This window comes from Alligator mississippiensis, chromosome 5, assembly GCF_030867095.1.
Source record: "Alligator mississippiensis isolate rAllMis1 chromosome 5, rAllMis1, whole genome shotgun sequence".
NCBI lineage: Eukaryota > Metazoa > Chordata > Crocodylia > Alligatoridae > Alligator > Alligator mississippiensis.
In genome coordinates, this window is record NC_081828.1 from 163,321,128 (window position 1) to 163,346,009 (window position 24,882).

The following is a 24,882-nucleotide window of genomic DNA, read 5'->3' on the forward strand; positions in this document are numbered from 1 at the left end:
CCAAAACAATCTTCCTAGACTATTTTGGTAACTAAAGAAAATACCACATAAACTAGGTCTTTGTCAGTTCCTTAGACTTGCAAGTATTTCTTACGCTTTTGACTGGGCTCTTTCAAACTGTATATGGAAGTTAAAGTCACTGAGATTAATCAATCACCAATAGATATTCCTGATACAAATAGGTATTCCTGAGCGTTATACATCGACCCTTATCAAAATGGAATCTGAGGAGGAGAAAGTAGAAGGATTGTGGGTTAGGATACATGGAGGTCATGGGGAAAGAGATTTGGTGGTAGGGGTCTGTTACAGACCCCCACACCAAGGGGAAGAACTAGATTCGGAACTCCTGAGGCAGCTCTCAGAGACCATAAAGGCTAGGGAGGCGGTAGTCATGGGGGACCTAAACTACCCTGACATCTGCTGGGAGATGCAGACAGCAAATCCCAACCGTTCACGCAGGTTCCTATCCTGTGTACAGGACCTCCACCTGATGCAGGAGGTACATGGTCCCACTAGGGGGAATGCCTTACTGGACCTGGTATTGGCAACAGGGGATGACATGGTAGGGGACCTACAGATTGGCGGTCACCTGGGGGATAGTGACCACCAAATAATAGAATTCATCATAAGGCGTAGAGTGGGTAAGGTAACTAGTAGGGTGGAAGTGCTAGACTTTAGGAAGGCTGACTTCAGCAAACTCAGGCGTTTAGTCTATGACGCACTGCAGAGTAAGAGATTTGGCGAGATGGGAGCCCAGGAAGGGTGGCTGTGCCTTAAGGAAACAATCCTTCGGGCACAGAGGGAGACGATCCCAGTGCGGGGGAAAGGGGGGAAAGGGGCCAAGAGGCTTCCCTGGCTGACCAGAGAAATCCAGAGCAGCCTAAGGGCAAAAAGGGGAGCATATAAGCAGTGGAAACAGGGAGAGATTACTAAAGAGGAGTATACCTCCTCAGCTCGCAGTTGTAGGGAGGCAGTTAGAAAGGCCAAAGCTACCATGGAGCTTAAGATGGCATCCCAAGTTAAGGATAACAAAAAATTGTTTTTCAGATATATAGGGAGTAAAAGAAAGGCCCAGGGTGGAGTAGGGCCGCTACTGAATGGGCAAAAGCAATTGGTGACAGACGGGGGGCGGGGCGGGGCACGGACGGACGGACACGACGGGTATGACAAGGCTGAATTCCTCAATGAATTCTTTGACTCAGTGCTCCTAAGCGAGGGGCAAAACAAGTCTCACAATGGGATCGTAGAGACACAACAGCAGGGCACCAGACTACCAAGCGTAGACCCTGAGATGGTACACAGGCACTTGGAGGAACTGGATGCGTTTAAGTCAGCAGGCCTGGGTGAGCTCCATCCGAGGGTACTGAAGGCACTGGCTGATGTCATTGCACAGCCACTGGCAAGAATATTTGAACACTCGTGGCGCATGGGCCAGGTCCCAGAGGACTGGAAAAGGGCCAACGTGGTCCCTATTTTCAAGAGTGGGAGGAAGGAGGATCTAGGCAACTATAGGCCAGTCAGTCTCACCTCCATCCTTGGCAAAGTCTTTAAAAAGATTATTAAGGCTCATATATGCAAGAGCCCAGCAGGAAAAATTATGCTGAGGGGAAACCAGCATGGGTTCATAGCAGGTAGATCATGCCTGACTAATCTAGTCTCTTTTTACAACCAGGTTACAAAACACATTGACGCAGGAGTAGAGGTTGACAGTCTACTTAGACTTCAGGAAGGCCTTCGATACTGTATCCCATCCCAAACTGGTGAACAAGTTAAGAGGCTGTGACTTGGATGATTACACAGTCCAGTGGCAAATTGGCTAGAGGGTCGAACCCAGAGAGTGGTGGTGGATGGGTCTGTATTGATCTGGAAGGATGCAGGCAGTGGGGTCCCGCAGGGCTCGGTCCTTGGACCAATACTCTTCAATGTCTTTATCAGTGACTTGGACGAGGGAATGAAGCGTACTCTGTCCAAGTTTGTGGATGACACAAAACTGTGGGGAGAAGTGGACAAACCAGAGGGCAGGGAACAACTACAAGCAGACCTGGAGAGGTTGGACAAATGGGCAGAAAACAATAGAAAACAATTCAACAAGGAGAAATGCAAAGTGCTGCACCTAGGGAGGAAAAATGTCCAGCACACCTACCGCCTAGGAAATTACCTGCTTGGTAGCACGGAAGCAGAAAGGGATCTTGGAGTCCTAGTGGACTCCAAGATGAACATGAGCCGGCAGTGTGACCAAGTCATCAGAAAAGCTAACTGCACTTTAGCATGCATCAGCAGGTGCATGACAAATAGAGCCAAGGAGGTGATACTGCCCCTCTATCGGCCACTGGTCAGACCGCAGTTGGACTACTGTGTGCAGTTTTGTGCGCCGCACTTCAAGAGGGATGTGGATAACCTGGAGAGGGTCCAGAGAAGGGCCGCTTGTATGGTTAAGGGCTTGCAGGCCAAGCCCTACGAGGAGAGACTAAGGCACCTTGACCTCTTCAGCCTCCGCAAGAGAAGGTTAAGAGGCAACCTTGTGGCTGCCTATAAATTCATTATGGGGGCGCAGAAGGGAATTGGTGAGGCTCTACTTACCAAGGCACCCCTGGGGGTTACAAGAAATAATGCCCATAAGCTAGCAGAGAACAGATTTAGACTGGACACTAGGAGGAACTTCTTCACAGTTAGAATGGCCAAAATCAAGATCTAGAATGGTCTCCCAAGGGAGGTGGTGCTCTCCCCTACCCTGGGGGTCTTCAAGAGGAGGTTAGATGGGCATCTGGCTGTGGTCATCTGAACCCAGCACTCATTCCTGCCTATGCAGGGGGTCGGACTCGATGATGTATTGAGGTCCCTTCTGACCCTGACACCTATGAAATTGTTAAACACGTGCCAATTTGTTCACATTCACAAATGATTAAATCTCTTGACAAATCCTCCAAAAAAATCTCACTCACCACATATGCATATGTTGTGCATATCCAACATTCAACTTTTATTAGAAGGCCTAGATATCCAGTGTTTTTCAAATTCCCTTTACAGTTAATAGTATTTTATTGCTTTTCTAAAAAACATCAAATGTTTTCAATAAGCTGCCTTTTCAGCTCAAAGCTAAGTATGGCACATGAAATGACTTGATATCTCAACTTCATCATCATTTTTTCTATAAAATAATACATCCCTTGAATATGGAAACAATGGTTAACTTTGGCTTGTCTCTCTGTTACTTTAAGGAAACTTCCCAGAATTTTTGGCCGATGGATTTCTATATGCTTTCATCTGTAGAAAGGAAAATGGCAATTGTCTTTGATGTCCTAAAATGAAGCAGGACAATTTAATTGGTCTTCTAAAATTATGTGGTGGTGTTTTTTTGCCATGGCAACAAAGAAAATCCTTTGGGTGGGAGGTGACCTTTATACCCCTTTTATTATAGCAAGAATAACTTAATAACCAAACAATTTCTATTAGAAACATATACTGCCTAGATTGAGGGAAAAACATACACCACCCAAATAAAGTTAAGATGTCATTTCACATATAGCTCACAATGAAGTGCCAAGGCAGCCTACAGGATTAGGAGACAAAGAAATATTCTAGTTCTTCCTCAGTTTACCCTTATACTTCACTTTAACCAGGGGCGGGCAAAACATGGCCTGCAGGCTGGATCCAACCCACCACAGGATTTTATCCAGCCCATGGCAGGTCCCTTGGCACCACCCAGCCCAGGGGTGGGAAGCAGCCAAGGACCCTAGGCTATGGCACATGCAGCCTTGTCCCACTGCCCTCAGCTGCAGAGCAGAGCTAGACCCCGGGTGTCCCCCCAGATCCAGGAGGCAGCCCGGGGGTGGGAGGGATCCCCTGCATACTCCACAGAGGACTCAGAAGTGGACCAAAGTACTTCTGGTCCACTTCTGGGTCTGCTGCTGAGCACACGGGGGACCTCCCTGCGCTCCCATGGGACGCTCTATCTGCCCCACCATCTCAGCATTCACAAGCCACACCCTGTACCTTGAAGTACATAGAAAAAAAAAATAGACACAGCTTTATATGGCCAAATCATTGAATCTATCTGAATTAAATCAGAGGCTTCCGATTTGATTCGGACAGATTAATGGGTCTCCTTATTTGATTCGGAGATTCAGCTGCTAAATCAGGCCGAATCTCCTCCAAACCGAATCAGTGACCAATGCTTTGCACAGCCCTAATTCTCAGAATCCGTTTGGCCATCTTGTCTTCCTAATTGCTTGTTTCTTGGCAGCAGTCCCGGAGTTCAGAGTCCACAGAGAAGCAGTATTGACATGGCTTTTATCTCAGAACACAAGAGGAGTAATACACTCAATGAAATTAAGATGTGGCAAAAATCAAAACTGAAAAATAAAATACATTTTTGCTTTATCTATAACTAGAACTCATTGCTGCCACAGGATGTCATTAAGGTTAAGAATTTAGAACAGCTCAAAGAAGGATTGAATAGTTTGTTGCATCTTCTTCCAAGACATCTGGTGCTTGCCAATATTGGAGATGGGATATTGAACTAGAGGAGTATAGGCTTCATCTCAAATGTTTCTAATTATATAACTAGTTCAAATTGGTCCACTGGGGTCAAGTATGGGGGTGTATTTACAAGCTTATTAAAAGCCCTCACTGACGTAAAGTAGTAAAAGGGCACATACCAACTGTTTCCCATTTCCCCATCCCCACAGATCAGATTTCAAGTATTATATTGAATGCCCTTCTTAACTTGTTCAGAAGTAGCATTCAGCAGGTATTACCGAAGGTGATTAAAATGTTCTCATTTGCATATCACTTTAAAGTTCATAGTTAGCAAGCCAAATTAATCTGCAACTTCCTAAAGCAATTTCACATAACACTTCCGTCTGAAAAAAGAAAAGGAAAACTGCTACATTTCATTTAAGTGCCTCTAGTAACTATGATTTATTTTCAATGGAATGCCACATGAAATTGTTTTCACTATTTTGACATCTAGTCCATCATGGCACTGAGATGGAAAACTTCATTTTATCATCTCAGCATAAGATCAGCACAAGGTTAATCAATGCAAGTTTCAGTGTAGATTTCAAATAGGGTAGTCTTTTAAAATAGGAATTCGTAGCATTAATGACCTGTTGTGGTCCAAGTTCCTTGTAACAGAAAAATTCCTCTATTATTTTTCTGTAGTCAAAAAATGAGTGAAAACTAATAGCAGGCAGTTTCTAAGGGGTGCCTTGAGTCTACTGAGGGGTGCTTTGAGTCTAAAACGTTTAGAGTGAACCACTAGTGTAGAGACTGCTGAAGACAACACTCGAATCAATTTCCCTCTTCTTAAAAGTTCTGGATAACTGGAGCCTTTTTGTGTTTGCTGATAAATTAAGCATGTTATGAACTAAAGTATAACTGTTCGTAGTACAGCTCTAGAAAGTAGCATAATACTTTAAAAAAAATTAAAAAACATCATCAATATAAATTGATCTGGTAAAGTTTTTGAAAACTTATTCTACATTGATTACAACAGTACCTTAGCTTCAAAGCTTAAGAAAAATATTTGACTGAGGCTGCTCTAAACTTTAGACTTGTTCACAAAGCAATCACTAACTGTTCCATAAAAGTATGCTCAGAGTAGGAACTGATTTAAGAACTGAAGTTGTTGTTTATATAGGGAAAATAGATTATGTTATAAATGGCTAGAACTGTAAACATCTACAGAGCTCAACCATACAAGTATGTCATTTCCTTATCAAAGTACAGATAAAGTCAGAACAGATGAAGTCAAACAGGAAAATCTAGGACATTTCTGGTATCAACCAGCACATGTAAGGGGAAAATGCTGAGTCATAAAAGAACACAAAGCATTAAGAAGCTTTTGCAGTCTTAACTGCATATCATGTATTTATAAGGAAAAACTCAAATAATTCTAAGTCCTTTTATCATTTTAAATTTCACTTATTTTTAAAACTATAATCGAACAAGGAACAAATCTGAGGAATAAAATTCTAGCTTAAAAATCAATGAGAGTTTGCCATTCAACTTCAGTAAGGCCAGGATTTCACCAACAATCTTTACATCTCCTTAAACTTTTAGGCTGAAAGCATCTTTGAGGAAGAATTATTGTCAACTACAGTATCTACAATGCCAAGCACAATGGGGCCCAACTGGAATGCGACTTTTGGGTACTACAACATTATAGATTTGCAATACATCATGCTCTGTTCTATAAGACAGCTTGATCTTTCTACCCATTCTGTTTCTTGGGCTGATGCTTATGCTCAAGATGTCAATCCCGATCATTTTAGTATTCAGTTTTCCTTGGACAACACTCATCCTTAGGCTCTGATCTTGCAAACATGATTTATCCCATGACACCCAATAAGAATATTCATGTGCATAAATATCTGCAAGATCACAGTCTAGGAGATAACGTAACAAAACAAATGCTTGCATTATATCATAGGTGATGCGTAAGTACTGACAGTGGGGGGGGGGGGGGGGGGGCACGGCACAACTCTGCACTGCCACCACCACTGCTGCGCATTGGGTCCAGCTTCATTGAAGCTCTATGCCCTGCTGCTGCTGCAGAAGTCATGCTGCTGATGCCCACCCCCCTGCTGCCAGGCTCTGGCCAGGCTGCAACCCTTTGCCCTGCACCCCACTGTCAGCACAGAACTCTTGGGGGGGAGGGGGGAAGGGCATGGGCCCTTTCATGCCTCCCTGACATTGCCAATGCATTATGTAATCCCCACATATGCTATAAAATGTAACAGGGGCATTCTGTGAACAGACCACTGTTAACTTGGAACCTTTCAGGAGCACTAAACTGAAATGAACAGAATTAGATTGACAAAGGGTTTGCAATACCAAGAAGCACCTCAGGGTATGGACACATGCATATTTGGCACCGTTTCAAAAAGGGAAACTTTTAAAATTGGCAGCAGCTGTTAGGTTCTAAACATTATGGGTGGACAAACCAGAAATGATACAAATACATCAAAACGACTCCACTGGTAAGACTTGATGAAGCAGTGTTGAAGCTGGAGCAGTTTTGCTACATTTGTGTCATTCCTAACCTGTTCACATATAACAACCAGAATGTAACAGCTGCTGCCCTTCTGAAACTGCTCCAAGTACACGTTTCCATACTTTCAGATGTACGGCCTTAACTTGGTCTACACAGTGTGTTCCTTTACACCCTCTGGGCCAAGATCTGACCCATACCAGGGGCTCCTGAACCATGCCAACCAGCTCTAATCAGCAGTTTGAGAGAGGCAAATACCCAATTTTGCACTAAATATAAAAATTGCTGATAAAATTGACTAATGACAAGGATTTGTGGAGGACAGGACAGACGCACACAATCTGGATTGTTTTTTAGGCTGGGTCTATTTAGACAATGCACTTTAAAACAGCCAAATTCAATTATAAATCTAGGAATAAGAAATGCAATGCAAGGCTACAGAATAGGAAGATTGTAACTAGTGACTTGAAAACTATTTAGAAGTCAGGATCTCAGATCCACAAAATAATCACAGCAAGTAAATTTAGGTTCCTAGCTCCTGCCGCAGAATACACAGACAGTAGTAGGGCAAGCTGGTTTCCTATACAATGCATGGGAAGAGATAAGGCACTTCAGAGTGCAATTCACAAAAGAATATGCTAAGCAAGGAACCATTTAACCTAGCCAGACAGAAGTGAATATTATACTCCAGGGAGGGGCAAAATTAGCTGCCTCCCTCGACTCAAAATTCACAATCCTGAACCCTCTCCTTATCCTGAAGTTAAGACCTTAAACCTTCTCTTAAAAACTGAGTAGGGTTCACTCCTTCAGATATTAAGAGGAGATGAAGATGATTCTCTTTTATAAGTAACTAAGTAGGCAGAGCACTTGCACAAACACTCACCACTTCAACCTGCTGCCCCTCCTCTTCTGCCTGGGATTTTAAAAGAAAGTAGCAGACACCACTGCATTTTTTCTGGAGTCTGATCTGGTAACCATGCTCTGAACGCCTACTGGATCAATCACCTCACAAAGGAGGACTGGAAAAAGTGGCTTTCAATAACAGGCAAATGGCTCATTCATAAAGAAGATTACAGATGACTTGATTACAGTGTAGAAGTAATTAAAAGTAATTCCACAGGGAGAAACTATTACTGCAGCTATAAAAAGAGCTCTAATACTGTAGAGAATAGCAGAACAAAAACTACTGATTAGAACCTGAAACCAGACAAATTCAGAACTTAAAAAATAAGGCCTGATAAAACCAGTGAGGGTATTTAACCACTGTGTAAAATTTACCAAGGAAAGGGATGGATTATCTAGCTCCAAGTTGTCAAATCAAACCTGAGGTATCTGGAAGACCTGCTACACAAACAAGTAAAACCATGACAGTAAAATGTAATGGCTATATATACAGGTAGAATAGAAGATCTAATTAACTCTTCTAAACTCAAATTCTATGAAAATGTGCATAAAGGCTCTATGGGAGACTTAAGCCATTCTTAAATGTTCAAAGGGACCCCTGGAAGTGTTCTTGGACATCACTTGAACCACCCCTTTATAAAGTCTAGCACCTCGAAAAAGGTTATATATACCAGTTAATCAGCTGCTCTGCTGGGATCACTGGATTCCCTGCTTTCCTCCCATTCCCCTGTTGTGTTTCCCCCATTTTTAATCCTCTATAATAGAGACTGCCTCTATTATGATTTTATGCTGTATAGCACAGCGGGAAGCTGATTGCAGACCACCAGCATGATTTGCAGTAGAGGTAGTAAACTGAAACAAAATAAATTTGCCACGATGAGCATGTTGACAAGATGCACGAGGCAATTAAGGTCAAATAACATGTGTTAATTATATTTCAAAGCAAACTTAAGCAATGCAACTTTAATAGAAAAAACTGTACATTAAATTATTTGTTGCTGGACTTGCTAAAACTCACTTTCATAGACCATAAGAAACCAATTTTGAACAGAAATTTTCTTCTGCAACTCCAGATACTGTACACTAAGGAAGAGAAGGACTGCATTCTCAAAACCACAGGAATTAATAAAAATGGAGAGAGTCATATTAATAAGCAAAATGCTAAACACTGTTCCTAAGACCTTTTGATATAACAAAATTACAGTACCATGAGTAGTTCAGGGGCATTGTGTTGAGCGTTTTAAATTGTATAATTTCCCCACTTTGATATTAAGTACAGCTTATGACTTCATATATCATTTTATTTATCACAGACAAGTAGATTTCTAAGAAAAACTTTTAGTTTTAACATCATTTGTAATAATTTATATTACCAAACCTGGAGACTATGCTTGGATTTCAGGTTTTGATACTTCAGATTGATTAGGCTCATTATGCTAACCAGATAAACATGAAGAACAGCTACTTTATCTGAGCTTCCATGAATCCTCTTTCTTACCCTTTGGAATTTTAAATACAAAATTTAACAAGGCAAATGCAAGTTAGATTGCTCCCCAAAATAAGACAAATATACTAGCATGCCATAATAGTAATTCTATTTAACTATACTTTGCCCTTCAGTCTAACTTCCACCCTGTAAATATGAGAAAACTTGTTAATATATTAATAGACCTTTTTTACAAGTCAAGTAAATGGTTACCAGTTGATCTTATAAAAACCAAGACAATGAGCACACATTTTTCCATAGTTCTACACAGCTGTGAATGCTGTGTCAATAAAATGGCATATCTGAAGTTGCAGTGACCCAAAATTAGAACAACTCAACTGTACTACAGCTTAAAGACCCAAACAAGATGTCAGAACAACCACTTTGGTTTGTCAACCCAGCCCTCCCAAACCAAAAAAAATCCTCATATAGACAAAATAAGGTCATAATCACTGAAAAAGGTGTGCTTTCTAATACTACAATGCAGCAGAAATTGAGTTCACCTTCCCTACTAGTTTTCTAATAAAAATGAAATCTCTATAATTCTTTAGTTGTTTAAATCTAAGAACATGTGCAATCTTAGACATGGAAACACTATTATCATCTTAATGACTGAGAAACCCATGAAATTTTTTTTCCACTTTCCTCTTTCAGGGCTATGATTGAAAGATGGCTAGTTAAATGAAAAAAAAACAAAACAAAAAACAAAAAAACCCTACTAAAAAACTCCAAACATGTGATTTCTACTCATGTGTTTTACAAAAGTAGTTTTTTCTTTCACAGACTTCCGTCTTCAGAAAACAGACATCCACTCTGGATTATTTAAACTTGGAAAAATGTAAGTGCTTTCTTTGAAAAAATATCTATTGTTACAGCAAAAACTTGGGTTTCCTTTCAAACAAGATCATATGATTACACGTTTATATTTTACTTTCCGCAGGAATCCACACACCCCCCCGTTTGCATCCTGTTATTCATTTAGCGTTTCCCTTTACTTCAGGCTGGTGGTTCAGGCTATGCACTGAAGTTGAAGTAAATGCTAAAAGGTGAGCATTTTGACCATCAGGTTTATTCTATGTATAGGATAGCTGAGCTCACAGCACAAAATATGGTAAACTATGTTTCTCTGAAAGGCCTGCTATACATAATATACTGTAGAGGGCACCTCCGTTTTAAAATACACTTTACAATTGGGTGGTGGGGGGTGTAGAATCATGCATCCGAACTGTAGCCACATTAGTGATTTTCTTTTGGTGAACAGTTTTAGGTTGGAATTTTGTTAGATAACTATCTGATAGGTCTACTAAAATAGTGATGAGATTAAGATTACTGCCACTCCTAATATTGAATCTGTTGAAATCTTAGACATTTACGTTTATTTGCAGCCCTTCGCTTTTAGCGATAACAATTTGTTGTACACATTAACACAATGAGACAGATTTTCAATTACTAACCCACTTATATACTTAAAGTATCTTATTAAAGTTGGGAAACAAATAATGAAAGTCTTTTTACAAGAAAAACTTTTAAAAACCCTTACATTGACAATTCTACTTAAGATAGATGAGCACCTGTCTAATACAGGCTGTTTCTCTTTGTATTCCTAACCATTTCTACATACAGCTTAACGGATATTGCCATAATACTCTTGTAGTATATGCACATAATGCTTTTTACTAGAAAATGAACACTTTATGTTTCCTACAGACAGATATATCAATATTCTGCAAAATAACTTATTTCTATACAACAAAATTTAAAAACACCTCACATATCACAACTACTGATGTCCAATACGGTACATCAGTTGCATACTGCTGTGCAAATTCCATGGCTTTCATCCTAAAAGACTGCATTTTCAGTTCTATACTGTATTATCTTGCTACAAATCTGGACCCACTGAAAATTATTTGTACCCTGAAGAGTACACATACTTCTCTGATGCCAAAAGGACAAGATAAAATTCATAATTTCTTTGAATGAATGGAAACTGTTTCCACATCTAGACTTACCAAGATGCAAGCAATGTAAGACAAGTTTGGGGTGGGATATTTGAGGTTTTTGGCATACTTTTGTAAAGCATGAACCTGAATCAAGATCTGATCCTTAAAAGGATTCGTAAAAGCACAGACTCGCGCACAACTTGGACAGGAATGTCAGTCACTATTCACAGACTTTGAAAGATGAAAGTTATTTTGTTGAGCAAGAACTGAAAAAAAAAAGAAAGTCTGATTCTGATTTATTTCTGATTTTTATCTCATAGAAAAATTAGGAATTTTCTAAATTTCATCCCAGGAACAAGCAGCTGAAGTCTCTAAATATTTGGGAAAACGAAATATTCTGAAATATTTTTTCTTGATAAGGCTAAAACACCTTGCTTTGATATATATGCAAAAAAGAAAATGTTTTGCTCTTATTAAAATGGAACTTCTAGATAGTTTTCCATTAACATTTTGAGGAAACCTATACATTTCTCTAAAACATGTTGATTTCATGACAATAAGCATAGTTTCTGTTGGAAAATCTTCAACCAGATCTACTGTGACCAGGTTTATATTTTCAACTATCTTTAACAATCCCAAAAGCAGACATTACATAGACCATTTACTCGACAAGGCAGAAAAAAAAAATCAAAAAGGACAAAAAGTGTACTAGGGTTAATTAATAATTATATGCAATATAAATGCTAGTTCTGCACTGGAGACGTACAGGGGAAAAAACAATTATGAAACTCTCTTAGCTAGAATTTGAAACCTAATTATCCTAGATAAGTAATTGTATTATCAGGCCAAAACATTACACCAGTAGCGGATAAGGCCAGAAGATTGTAACATCATACGGCTACGTAAGAAGTACTTCCAACTTTACAGTTGGCTTCACCATTAGCTGAAGTTCATCTATTTGTCTAGCTGATGAACTTAAATTGCATCTATAGACAGAAATTCAACTGCCACATCATAACAACTGATACCAACAAAAAAGACCGATTTTATTCAAATATTCTTGCACTGCTATAGCAGCTCTCAGCTGGCATTAAACCAACCATTGAATCCTAGACAGTTTCTCTAGGGGAGATACAGAGAGCATCAATTCTCAGATGATGTAAGGAAATAAGCTGCTCGACTAAATTTACACTCTGTGGAGGCATCTACATGTACCATTAAAGTGCAGTGATAAACTCCACCAGTTTGTGTGCCTAAATAGCATGTGTAGATGCTCAAACTGCTGTGGTCTAGGGTGCACATGCTGTGCCTGGGACTGCAGCAGTTTGAGCCGAGGCAGAGCACCCCCAGGCTGGCAGGAGGGTTTTGGGGGGGGGGGGGGGGGGTCAGGCCTGGGCTGCAGGTCATTTTTGGGTTACAGAGGGGCTGGTTGGGGAACGAAGGTGTCGAAGTGCAGGGCTGGGCAGCAGGCAGCCCTGCACCTTTATACCCTCATGCCCTAGCCAGCCCTGGCCACCATCTAAACATGTGCTTTGGCACAGTAAATAACTCTAGGGGAACAGCGCTATCTTAGTGCACATTAAACTGATCTATTGCACCTTAATACTGGCACAGATGTAGATGGTGATGCTTAACTGTAGAGCTAATTTGTCAACTGCAGTAAAGCATATGTGTAGATGTGCCCTATGGGATGCTGTGTGTACTAGAGACGGGGGCAATGCCAGGCAGCCCACAGAATGAGGGAACCAAAACTGGTTTTGAATACCTCCCACTCTCATGTGAAAATCGAGCTTGAACACAGGACAGGAGAGGATCTGTCTTAATTATTTTCACTTCCTCCACTGGTTTCAAAGGCAAAGCAAGTTATGGTAAGAGAATGTAACAATAAGTACTCAGAACAAAATTATCTTTGCCGCATCGCAAAGGAAAACTTCCAACTTATGGAAAATTCATAGGAAAAAGGGTTGCAAGTATAGCAATAATTTTATTAAGGTCTTTCTTTAAAAAAATCTTATATCACTAAGGCTTTGAAAGCTTAAGGAAAAGATCTGGAAAAGTCATATTACTTTCAAGTGCAAACTTTTCAAAGGATGGTAAATTAAATGAAATACAAGTAGATGAATCTGGTTTTCAAGAAACTGGAAAACTGATTTTATAAAATTATACTGTACATCACCAAAGACCTGGACATTTCATAAAACTATAAATAAATTCAACATTTTTAAGTACTTAAACAGCTGAAACTGACATACAGTACCAAGAGAATTTTATAAGCAGTCCAAGAAAAATTAAATTCTAAGCTCTTACCATCAAAGAAACTTTTGGCTCTCAGGTAACTGACGCTAAGCCTAAGCACAGACAGTTTATCCAGCTTGGCGATAACATCTTGTGGGAAAGGCAGAAGGCTAGCCAAGCGATCTAACTCTGCATTCAACCGGTCTCTGTGTCTCTTGGATGGATTGGACTTGACTCCTTCAACTGGAGATGGCTTTACTCTGTGAAAAAGAGAAACTGTATTAACACAAACTTTTATCCCACAAAATATTATATCATAGCTATTTCTTTCATAGACAGGCAGCAAATTTTTCCCATTTAAATTGATGACTACCTGTACAAGTCATTTTTTAAACTTAAAATATGTATCTCCTTTACCAGAATGACTTGTACATTCTTCAGTGAAAAGTAACAGCTGAGACTGAGTTCAAATAAACTTAGCTCAGCAACAATCAGCAGCATAGTTTTATTTAAGTCATGGCAGCCAAAATCAACAATAAGTCAATTTAAAACAACTTTAATCAACTTTTCCAACTGTATTTCAGTTACTTTGCTTTCTTTAAAAAAAGAATTCCCATTGGTTAATTAACCTTTACAACATATAATTTTATAATTAAATACAGTCTTTATTCTAGATTTGGTATGTGTTTTCGCTCCCTAGAAGATTCTATACTATAACTATGCACCCATGTTTAAGCACATTTATTTAAACAATTATACAGCTCAATATTTTCCTATTCCTATTAAATGCATTAAAATGGTGAAGGACAGATTGTTTCTTTAATTGATAATTCTTTCTGCTAGTGATGCGTGTCAACCAGCTGCATTAGGATGTTAAATGAAATTTACTCTTGAGTTACATAATGATGCATCCAATAAACGGGACCAAGGCCCAAAGCATGCCAGTGGCACAGACTCCGGCTTCCTCACTAGATCAAGCCCTTCACATCAACTGTGGCATATTTATAAAGTTAGATATTCCCCTACCCCTTTCATCACACAGAAAAGTCTGCATAACTCTAAGGGGTTTTATTTTTAATAGAGCACCAGGGTTGCAGACTCTTTATTGAAATGTGTTAAAAGATTATAAATTTAGACCAGTATGTACTAAAAATCACATCTCATTTTACAATTGCTTTATTTTAAAAAGAAAAGACTAGTCATCAAAAAATAAAAATTTAATAAATATGATGCGATGAAAATCAATTCTTTGTATTGATCCTGAAGACTACTTGATACATGTTCAGTTTACTGTACAGTTAATTTATTTGTCAACTGAAAATAAACCGTGAACTTCTTTGCTGAAAACATTGTTATTATCAGACAAGCCCCTGCCCCAGATCCCTTCTAATCTAGGACAACACACTAAAACATACTGGGAGTTCCTGAAGAAGCCACTGATTTAGATGCTTTTAATTAGATTTTAGTGGGGGAGATGCATGCAGGCACCAAGCAACATCCTCTCAGAGCCAAAAGCATAGTGAGCATTCCCTGCTACAAGCACAAAACTGCCCTTCAACTTTCAGATAATCCCAAAATTTATAGCATGTGTGACAACAAATTGCCAAAATATACTGTTCAAATACAGCTAAAGTAACAGTGCTCCAACATGAATTATATAATAGGGTTTATATAATCTTGCTTCTAGTTTCCATTTACACCCACTATAAATTTCCTTTGCCATGCCCTCGAATTTTCACAATCTTTTATACGTATTAAAGTTAAAGAACTGGGTTGTGTCCCTCACTCATCTATGTTACCTGAAATTATATTCAATCGTTATAAGCAAATACTTTGTTAACAGATTAGCTTTGTATTGTATTCCAACATGCATGCAATTAGGAAATCACAGTTTAAGTGGAGAGGCTATGGGTTACTGCTTCTATATTATCGTTCACTTTTATGTAAGTTTATAAAGTTGTCAGTCTGCTATGATTTATCCTATTTTATTATGCATATTGGTTTTGCAAGACATGACATGCCTGTCTGTACCTAAAGGCTTTATTTAGTCTAAATAGTCCTGGGAGCACTTAATTCAAAGTACTGACTTCAATCAACTTAATATTTTGCACTAGCTAGCAATTTAAAAGCTCCTGTAGTATTTTCAGCAGTGATGAAATGCAGATATGATCTGAACTGCAAGACAGTTTCATGATTTCCAGTCAAATAAATAATGGATAGAATTGAAATCGTATCATACATGCATAATGTCATACACGTTGTTGCCTCATATTTCTCCATTTCAATTGAGTTTCCCCTTTTTATTTTGGCTGAAAGATTGTGTTGACAATTTTACTTAAGGTCTAATCCTTTTAAATCTATTTTTAAAGGGCAGGTGCTTCTCCAGTAACACTATTTTCTAACTGGCAAGTACTTAAGTTTAATTTTTGTTAGCTGTCCACTTTCAATATTAAAAAAGTGTACTGCTGTTACCATTAAAGAGATGTCCCATTGCATTCCCTGCATTTGCTATTTAATAGAGACTATAATATAGCATGTTTACAGATACACACAAAACCTCCAGGACAGCAACTAATATGGTACTTATATTAATCCCCACTAATACTGAGCTTGTTCCAGAAATAAAGGGTCAGTTTTTCCACTGTTTGGAGATTGGACCAGGAATAGATTTATGGGGAAAAGGGCAGCGGGGGGAGGATACAGAAAAGGGAATGAACAGTTGTGAAAATTCTGACTTTGAAAAAATCCAAAATGAAAAGAGCACTGTGTGTGGTGGGTGCCTTGTCAAATACAATTTGAGGTAAACTGATTATGTGGCTTTGAGCAACAGGAGAACCAAGGCCTCTATTTTGAGTCTTGGCTTTCTAAGTGCAATCATGAGCCAAATAGGCAGCTCAACTTTAGGTTACCTGCAGCTCACCCCAGCCGAAGATAACCCACCTTTCCCACAACCATCCCAACTAATAATATTACATGTCCCTGCAACTGACTTATTTGTGTATACAACTGCCAGTAAGAACTGGATTAGAAAACTACTACTAAATTTATATTAATAACTTTGGGCAGCAAGAGTGAGCCATCCATTCATACAGTTGCACATTTTAGTCAGCTGTATCCATCTTCAGAAAGTGTATCTTCTCATGCAATAGCTTGCAGTGTCTGATCCCTTTGTTACTAAGTCACAAAGAGCCAAGAGAATAAAAAGCCAATGCCACAATTTATCTCCACCCCCATTTTCCATTTAAACACGTAACATCCACAGGCAAGTTGACAAGCTAACTAGAAATTACAGGAGGTATTATACAACTGATTTAGTGGATGACAGAGTTTGTTAATGGAGCTGGACCAGTTCCAATTGTTGGGGATGGGACGTTTATGAGTCTGGTTACTTTGAAGTCTTTTTGTTGTTTCTTTTTTTCTTTACTTTAGCTAATGCACAATGACATTGGAAATACTGAGTATGAGATACGATAGTACTGAGGTTCTGGATAGCCAAGAAGCTAATAAACTCACCATTTCTTTGTCTTTTCCCCATCTAAACATTTATTTTCCTTAACTATCCCCTTCCACACAGTAAAAACTAGGATGTAAGCTGAATCTGTTAGGAGGAATAAAAGCCTAGAACAGCCATCAGGAAATCAGTGAGGAGAACAGAGGGGCACTGTGTGTGCCATTTCCCATATACAAATTTAAATGGCTGACTAAAGTGTGCATCAGTTATGGAGACTTCAGCAGTAAATGCATTGTAGCAATTTAATCTCAAGTGAAAATAAATGCTTTGTCCAGATTAATCCTAAGTGTGTATACTTTGAGTGAAAAACCAAAAATACTTCAGGAGGAAACAAATCCCCTTCCAATTCTGTTTCTCCAACCTTTAAAATCAATTATCAGAGATCTGAATTCTCTAATAAATCAGTTACTCAGAGGTCATTTTAAATTAATCTCTCCAAATTAAACGGCAATCTATAGCTCAAGACAAGCAAGTGTGGTCATGGAGAGATAAAATAAGATTAAATTCAGTTACCAACCTGACATATAATTTGAACACTTTTCCCAGGCATACTACAGAGTAGGTTCCATACTTGCGTGTATTGACCCAAAATATATTTAGATATATACAATTTTAAAAAGCATGGGTCTTCATCCTTAATTTATACCAAAAGACCAAAGAAAAATTCAATACCCACCAGCAGATTTTAAAAAAATTAAATAAATTTGAAACAGTTGTAAATAAAGTTGGTATATTTATTAAGGTTGGAAGGAGTAAAGAAACACAGTGAAAAGATCACAAGGGAAAAAGGGACTTTGTGATCTCTTACAAGAAAAAGACGATGTGAAGCGAAAGCAGAAAGAAAAAAGAACATGCAACAAGAGCAAGAAAGACATGGAAAATTATACTGTTAAACATGTCATGAGAAAATTGATTAGAAATGTTAGGGATCTTTTTTATTCCCTAAAAAGAGAAAGAGGGTTTCAGGGACCCTAGGGAAGAATAGGCATCTGTCACCTATTGATGGGCTATATATGGGCTGCAAAGTGCTGCATGTTTTCATAGCCCACTTTTATATAACAGGCAAGATAATTATTTTTAAACTTATTTAGTCAATCTGCAGCCTACGGTGAATGTGATGTGCCTATATCATTTGTAGGGACATCACTGTAGATTACAAATGAAATCAATGAAGTTATCCTTTCAAATAATTAACAACCACATGTTAACTATATGAAAATGGACATGTAAAAGGTATAGGTGATTTGAAAATAAGTATTTCAATAAAATAAGAAATTTTGTTTTTTAATTAAATAAAGTTGATAGCCCACTATAGGCACCATCACACTTTCAAACTAGTCATTCCCTGAAATTCTTATACCACTACAATCCACCTGTACTGATGTAATAAATGCCATCCTCAAATGTCATACTATTTCCCCAAGCTACTAAAAATCCTAAGCATAAGGTTGATTTTTTAAAACACTTCCTTCACACTTCCCTCCATTGTATTTGCTATTAATAATAGGATAGATGTGTAGTTTGGGAATGGTGTGGGTAGGACAGGACTTCTGTGGACTACTGACCCCTTTGATCTGAGATGGAGGCACACCTATCTGAATGAGGCAGCAGTTCTGTTCTGACCAGTCTCTGGACAGAAGACAGGGCAGAATGGCATCTTAAAAGCTAATTTGTTCAAAGCGGTAGAAGCTTTCACAGGTGACAACAGCCTACTTAATCAGATGCTATGTGCCAGAAGAGTTTTCAAACAGTTTAAAGTATAAGGCTATTATTTTAACAAAGTACCCGGAGGTGTGGCAAGAATAGTTTTGCATCCTCCCTTATTGCAAGACTGGACATAGCTGTCACACCAAACAACTAATGTGAAAAGTTTCATGCCAACAGACTTTCAATATTTAATTTTTAAGAATATGTGCCATGGATTAATAATTTGCTTGCTTCCCACCATACTGCCTGACTAACTTCTAGAAAATAAAAATCTTAATAATGGATTTTTTTTAATGTTTCCATGTACGAAGCACCGAGAAAAAAAAAATTAATGGGAATGATTTAAGTAGCAAACATTGTGTATAATACAGGAATGTGTAACTATTTAGGTGTATAGCTTTTCTTTACCCAATTTCACACAACACATTGTATATATTACAGTAAGACTTTTTGTGTAGTTTGAGTAGGTATGCATTTTTTTATTTTAAACAAAAGAACATAAAGTTTCTTTTAACTTTAAAGTAGCATCTGCTACAAACTGACATGTTTGACTGCAAAAATAGGTGTTCATTGTTAAAAAAAGAAAGCCTGTAGTTGGATTTTACTATTATTTCTGTCCAGTCTGTAATCTCAGTTGGAGATAATGAAAAGCATTCATAACGGCTCTGGAAAAAGAAAACCTATCTATAGGTAAGGGAGAACCAATGACAGCACAAGTATCTCTACTTTACCTTCTGTATTGGCATGCCTTAATCCTATTTTAAAGAATCAACCAAACCACTAAGTAAACATGTTTTCCAGGAATATTTTATCTGGATCCTATTTATATAATTACTGCATAAAGCCAGTCACATTTTCTTGTTCACCTTCCATGCAATTAAGCTTAAGATCAGAACTCTCAATTGTGAATACATGATAGTAACTTTGAGCCCTCATTAATCCCCTGCTACCAGGATTTATTCAATTGCCAATTTAAAAGATACCTGCTTTTTAACTGTTTATGTACTCTGCTTCACAAAACCATAAAATCAGTTAAATTAATATTTAAAGAAAATATTTAACATACTTCATTGCACTCTTCCCTAAGGTTACAATCAATTTACAACAAATCCTCATTTTGTATAACTTGCATTTTATTCTGCCTGGTGTGAAAAATGCTGTTAATAAATTAGCACTAGAGTCCAATGATTCATGAAAACTGAACACACTTGAACATTTGAATTCAGTAACTTAGAACAATAAAACATGCTATTCACTCATCTGGTTACATTATTCTTACGCAGCCACGGAAATATGGCCACTAGGGGGAAGCCACATTGTTCAATCAATACAATAGAAATAAAAATATTAAAAAGCAACAAGAAAGCATTTTCCCTAAAACATGACAAGATTTTTTGGGAGTGGGCAGAATTACACTCTGTTTACCAGGGTGTTTACTTCTTCAACAAAAAAGCAAGTATTCCTACGTTTTAGATTGCTATTACATTACTTTAAAAATTAAATATTTTATAAACATCTATTGCAATGGAAAGATAGCTCTCTACAGAACCAGAAAATATTATTTTCCAATACTTAGCACTGTCACAGCAATGGTCCAAGCCCCCCTATCAACTTCTGTCCTGTGTACTGCCTACAGTATTTCAAGTTAGCTTCAAATTATGCCTATAATCTTCAACCATTGTTTTTCACTCACAAAAAATCAGAATTTAGATTTTCTTGTAAAAATTGCCGTTACACAACTGAGAAAAAAGGTATTCATACATACTGATTGCCTAATATCATAGGCAATGCTTCTGTCATGCTTCAGGCAGTTTCACATGTAACAAAGGAAGTAACAAACACACATTTTCACAGATTTCATCTCTTCCTTATATGACAAATGTAAAAACAACTTACTCTAATCACTGAAGTATGTACTTTCTTCTACTTTAAAACCGCTTTCTCAAGAGGTCTGAATTCGGAATTAAGTTGATGCTAGGCTAATTGCATCCCACTGGTGGGACACCTTGGTTTTAGGAAGGCATAGACAGCACACAAATCTTTTTACAAACATGTAAAAGCTTTACTACCCAACAATAGACTGTAACCAAAAACCAACTCTCTTAAATCAGCTCTGACAACTGTTTGCTTCTCTGACTGACTCAACTTTTTTGCCCGAAGATATGTACTATGATTAGTTTTTAATTGAAGAAATCAAACCCTTTGGGGCCTGTAGAGCAGCTTTAGGAAACATCTAAGAGGACAAATGCAAAAAAAAAAAATAAAAAAATAATCAAGGACCATTCAGCGTAAGTAAGAGGAGGATAATAAATGATACACTGAACAAAAAATAATTATGTTGCACAAGTTGTCTGTCAATCAAACAGGGCACTACGTAATATAATAACATTTTTTTCCTCCTCCATAAGGTAGGTAAAACACCAACTATATAGGATACATTCAAACCAAAAACATTTACTTTAAGAAGAAATGTTTATTTTCCCTTTAGCCCTAAAATGTTGTTGATTGGTTTCCATTCATGAAAAAAGGAAATATTCTTCAGGTTCAACAAATAAGAGAAGTTCAGCCAATTGAAATAAGAAATATAAAATAGTAACAGTGAGTTGTTATACAACAATCAATAGCTCAAAATAAAAATAGTTTGCACATCTGGTAATCAAAGTGAATTTATTAGTAAGCAAATCATGAAGTTCTCTGACCAGAAAAAGCAAATATTGCCACAATTTTGAATAAGTTTTAGCCAAAGAAATTATAGACTTGGAAAGTTGTTATTAGCTGGACAGGTGGTAGAGTGTATACACTTGCATGCAGAGCAACAGAGTTACTATTTTCTTTATAAAATGTAAATTTATACTGCTGAATTGCTTTAACACCTCAACCTCTCTATTTTAGCTCAACAGTAGATAGGCCTATTTACAGTATCACAGAATCGTAAAACATTAGGGTTGCAAGGGACCTCAGGAGGTCACTTAGTCCAGTGGTTCTCAACCTTTTTTGTAAGGGACCCATTTGTAAACATTGATGGCAAGTCCGAATCCAGTGCCCCTCACTCCCGACCCACTGCGCGCCCGCAGGCCCTCAGTTTGGGACAAGGGGGTCCCAAGCAACCCCATGCAGGATGGAACTCTGCCAGCCTGCAGGGGAAAAGCCACGGTTTCCTAGTTTTCTCCTTTAAAGGAGAATTCATTTTTAAAGTTTGTTGATCCATTGTAAAGTTTATTTGCAACCATTTCGTATATTCTTGCAACCCATTTTTGGGTCACAACTCACATGTGGAGAAAAGTTTATCTAGTCCGACTCCAGCTCAAAGCATGACCACCCCCAATTTATTTCTATAATTGCCACACTTTCTGCCTGGCTGCTGCTGTTTGCCCAAGTCAAGAATTTTTCAGAGCTTTTAATTCTTTATTTAAAGTCTATAACACAGCACCTTCATTTAAAGAGAAATCTCCTTTTGAAAAGCAAACAACAACCCCCTCCCCCCCCAAACCGTAATAGCAACAGCCATCCTAGCCCAAAGCAGCAATCCAAAATAAGAGCTGTAAGCTGTGCTGAATAAAAGAATACTGCTTACTCAGCTAGTCTCCCAAATACTCCTTTTCCTCCTTTGCTTACGTTTTGGAAGGGATTTCAGTGTAGCAGATGTACTCCAGCAATGCTATCTGCACAAATGCACGCGATTAACAAGAATAAGAACCTTGCTTTGGCTTTGAATCATGGGGGGGGGGGGGGGGGGTCCTCTTTTTCTTCCTTACAGTCTTGTATTCTACTTCTTTACGAAAGCCAGTCATCTAGATGCCTGACACCTAAATGTCAAAACCTATCTTCTTCCTCTAGACCGGCATTTCTCAACCTGTGGGTTGTGACCCAAAAGTGGGCTGCAAAAGTATATGAAAGGGCTGCAAACAAACGTCAAAAATGCGTTCTCCTTTATAGGAGAAAAACATGGGAAACTGTGGGGCTGCTCTTGCAGGCTGGCAGACTTCCAGCTTGTGAGCGGCTGCTTGGGCCCACCCTGCCCCAGTGGCTGGGGCACGGGTGCAGCGGGTCGGGACTGCCAATCGGCGTTTACAAACGGGTCCTGGTGCAAAAGAAGGTGGGGAACCCTTAGCATAGACGGTCACAGAAATGCGAGTAACCCTGATGCCAGGCCAGTCAAGCCTAAGGCCCATTCCCAGCGGAGCAAGGATCGCCACGCGGCGGGGGCTCTGGCACAGTCGGGATCAGGCCCAGGAGCTGCCAAGCGACACGTGTCTCGTGGTCAGACGTGGCAGCGCCTGGCGAAGCGCAGCTGCCCCGCCGCACGCACCGGGGTGGGGGGGCACATGGAAGCGGGTCACTCTGGAAACCCGCCGGGGTGCAGGGGAGCCCATCCGCCCTCGGGCCCGAGCCCCGGGCACTGCCGCCTCCCCGGCGTGGCCCGGGCTCGCGCCGAGTGCGGCGGGGCGGGGCGGGGCGGAGCGGAGCGATCCCGGCCCGAGGCGGCCGCCCGCCCGTCACCTTAGATGCCTCCTGAGACTAGGTCACCGCCGGCCGCCGCCTCGCCCGGGTCAGCAGCGCGGGCTCGCTCGCCCGCCCGCCCGCCGGGGGCCGCCGCTGGGCGGCCGGAGCGACGAGCGCCCCCCGCCCGGGGGCTGCTCGGACTCACCTGCTCCGAGACGAGACCCGCCCCCACCCCGCCCGGGCTTACATCTTCTGCACGGGCTTCCGCCGCTTCCGACTGGCGTAGGTGACATTGGGGTTCATGTTGCTGCTGCTGCCGCCGCCCGGCCCGGCCGCCGCCTCGCACAGCGCCCGACCCGCTCTGAGCCGCGGCGGCCCCAGGAGGGCGCGCAGGTGACCCGCGGCTGCTCCCCCGGGCGCAGGTGCGGGGGCGGCCGGGGCTTCCCGGCGCCTCCTGCCCGCGCGGAGGGAGGGAGCGATCTCCCCGCCGCCGCCTGGCACTGCCCCGCCGCACTCCCCTCCGCCGGCAGCCCCCGCTGCAACCGCCGCCTCGTCTCGTCTCGCCCCGCCCCGCCCCGCCGGCGGCTGCCCCGCCCCCGCTGAGGAGGCCCCCGCGGGGCGGCGGCGGCGCCATGTTGGGGAGGACGCTGCGGGCCGCGGGCAAGGTGTGAGAGCCGGGGGTAGGACGAGCCGGCCCCCGCCCTGGGGCCGCCCCGGCCGGGGGCACGTGCTGGCGCTCACACCCAACCCTCGCTTCTCCTCGCCCCGGGGCTCCCCCGCCCTGCCTCCGCTCCCGGGCCGCTCAGGTGCCTCTCGTTTCGGCCCCGACCGGCCTCCCCGCGGCCCAGAGGGCTGCTGTGGGTGAAGGCGAAGGAAGCCGGAGGCAGTGTCCTTGGTCCTGGCACACGGCTCGGAGCAGACCACAGGAGCAGGCGAAGGAAAGGTGTTTCACCAGCCAGCAGCACGGCTTTGCATATTCACTCTAGGTCTCTTCAAAACAATACCGGGATGAGTAGTTAGGTGGAGTACGGCATTACCATAGAAGCAGTCGCTGAGAAATAACAGTACAGAGATTAGGCAAATCAGACAGCCCGGATGGAGCAGAGTGAAGGGGATGGCACAACTGAGAGAAACTAGCACAGTTGTTCTCCAGCAACGTGATGGCTTCCTCAGAGCTGGTGCTCTGAACACCCCAGTACAACCTTTGATGAGTATGCTGGGTCCTGGACTGAAAACGTAAAAGAAGGTACCAAGGAACTTGTAATCAAAGCAGGCCACACCTTGTCTAATTATAAGCCTTATTTGGCTGGCTCAACTGTTTCTCTCTCAAGCTTTCCCCGTGCTGTGTACCGCAAAGCTACTACACACTAACAGTGAAAATGGCAGTAAACTCCAAAGTAGATGGAGTACATTTGTTATGTTTCAAAAATAAATGAAGTAGTAAATAAAGCTTTCCAGAATGTATTGAAAAGCATCTAGTACTATGCCACTCTTAATTTTGACATTTTCCTGGACAAGAAAACCTATAGGTTCTCTGAATTTGAACCAAGTCTGTGATTGATGCTGCCTATAGTCTTCCACTCTTGACTCATAACCTCTCCTTTTCATCCTGTTGCCTCCACATGAGATCTTGTCAAGGTTTTTTAAGAAGATGACTATG

At 40.6% G+C, this 24,882-nt stretch overlaps 1 protein-coding gene across 3 annotated transcripts in view; it reads right to left on the reverse strand.

The window, feature by feature from the left end:
• Positions 1-23,733, reverse strand: part of AHR (aryl hydrocarbon receptor) — a 101,203-nt gene extending 77,470 nt beyond the window's left edge. Inside the window, exons 1-2 of one of the 3 annotated variants that reach the window (XM_059728947.1) lie at positions 23,470-23,733; positions 13,634-13,821 (exon numbers count right to left, since the gene is read on the reverse strand). In XM_059728947.1, coding sequence (XP_059584930.1) covers positions 13,634-13,821; positions 23,470-23,525 — 244 coding nt within the window. In that variant the 5' untranslated portion in view covers positions 23,526-23,733. Of the gene's footprint in view, positions 1-13,633; positions 13,822-23,469 lie in introns of those variants that run through there. The other 2 variants (XM_059728946.1, XM_059728949.1) reach the window with 2 other exon arrangements.
• Between the last annotated feature and the right edge of the window lie 1,149 nt (positions 23,734-24,882).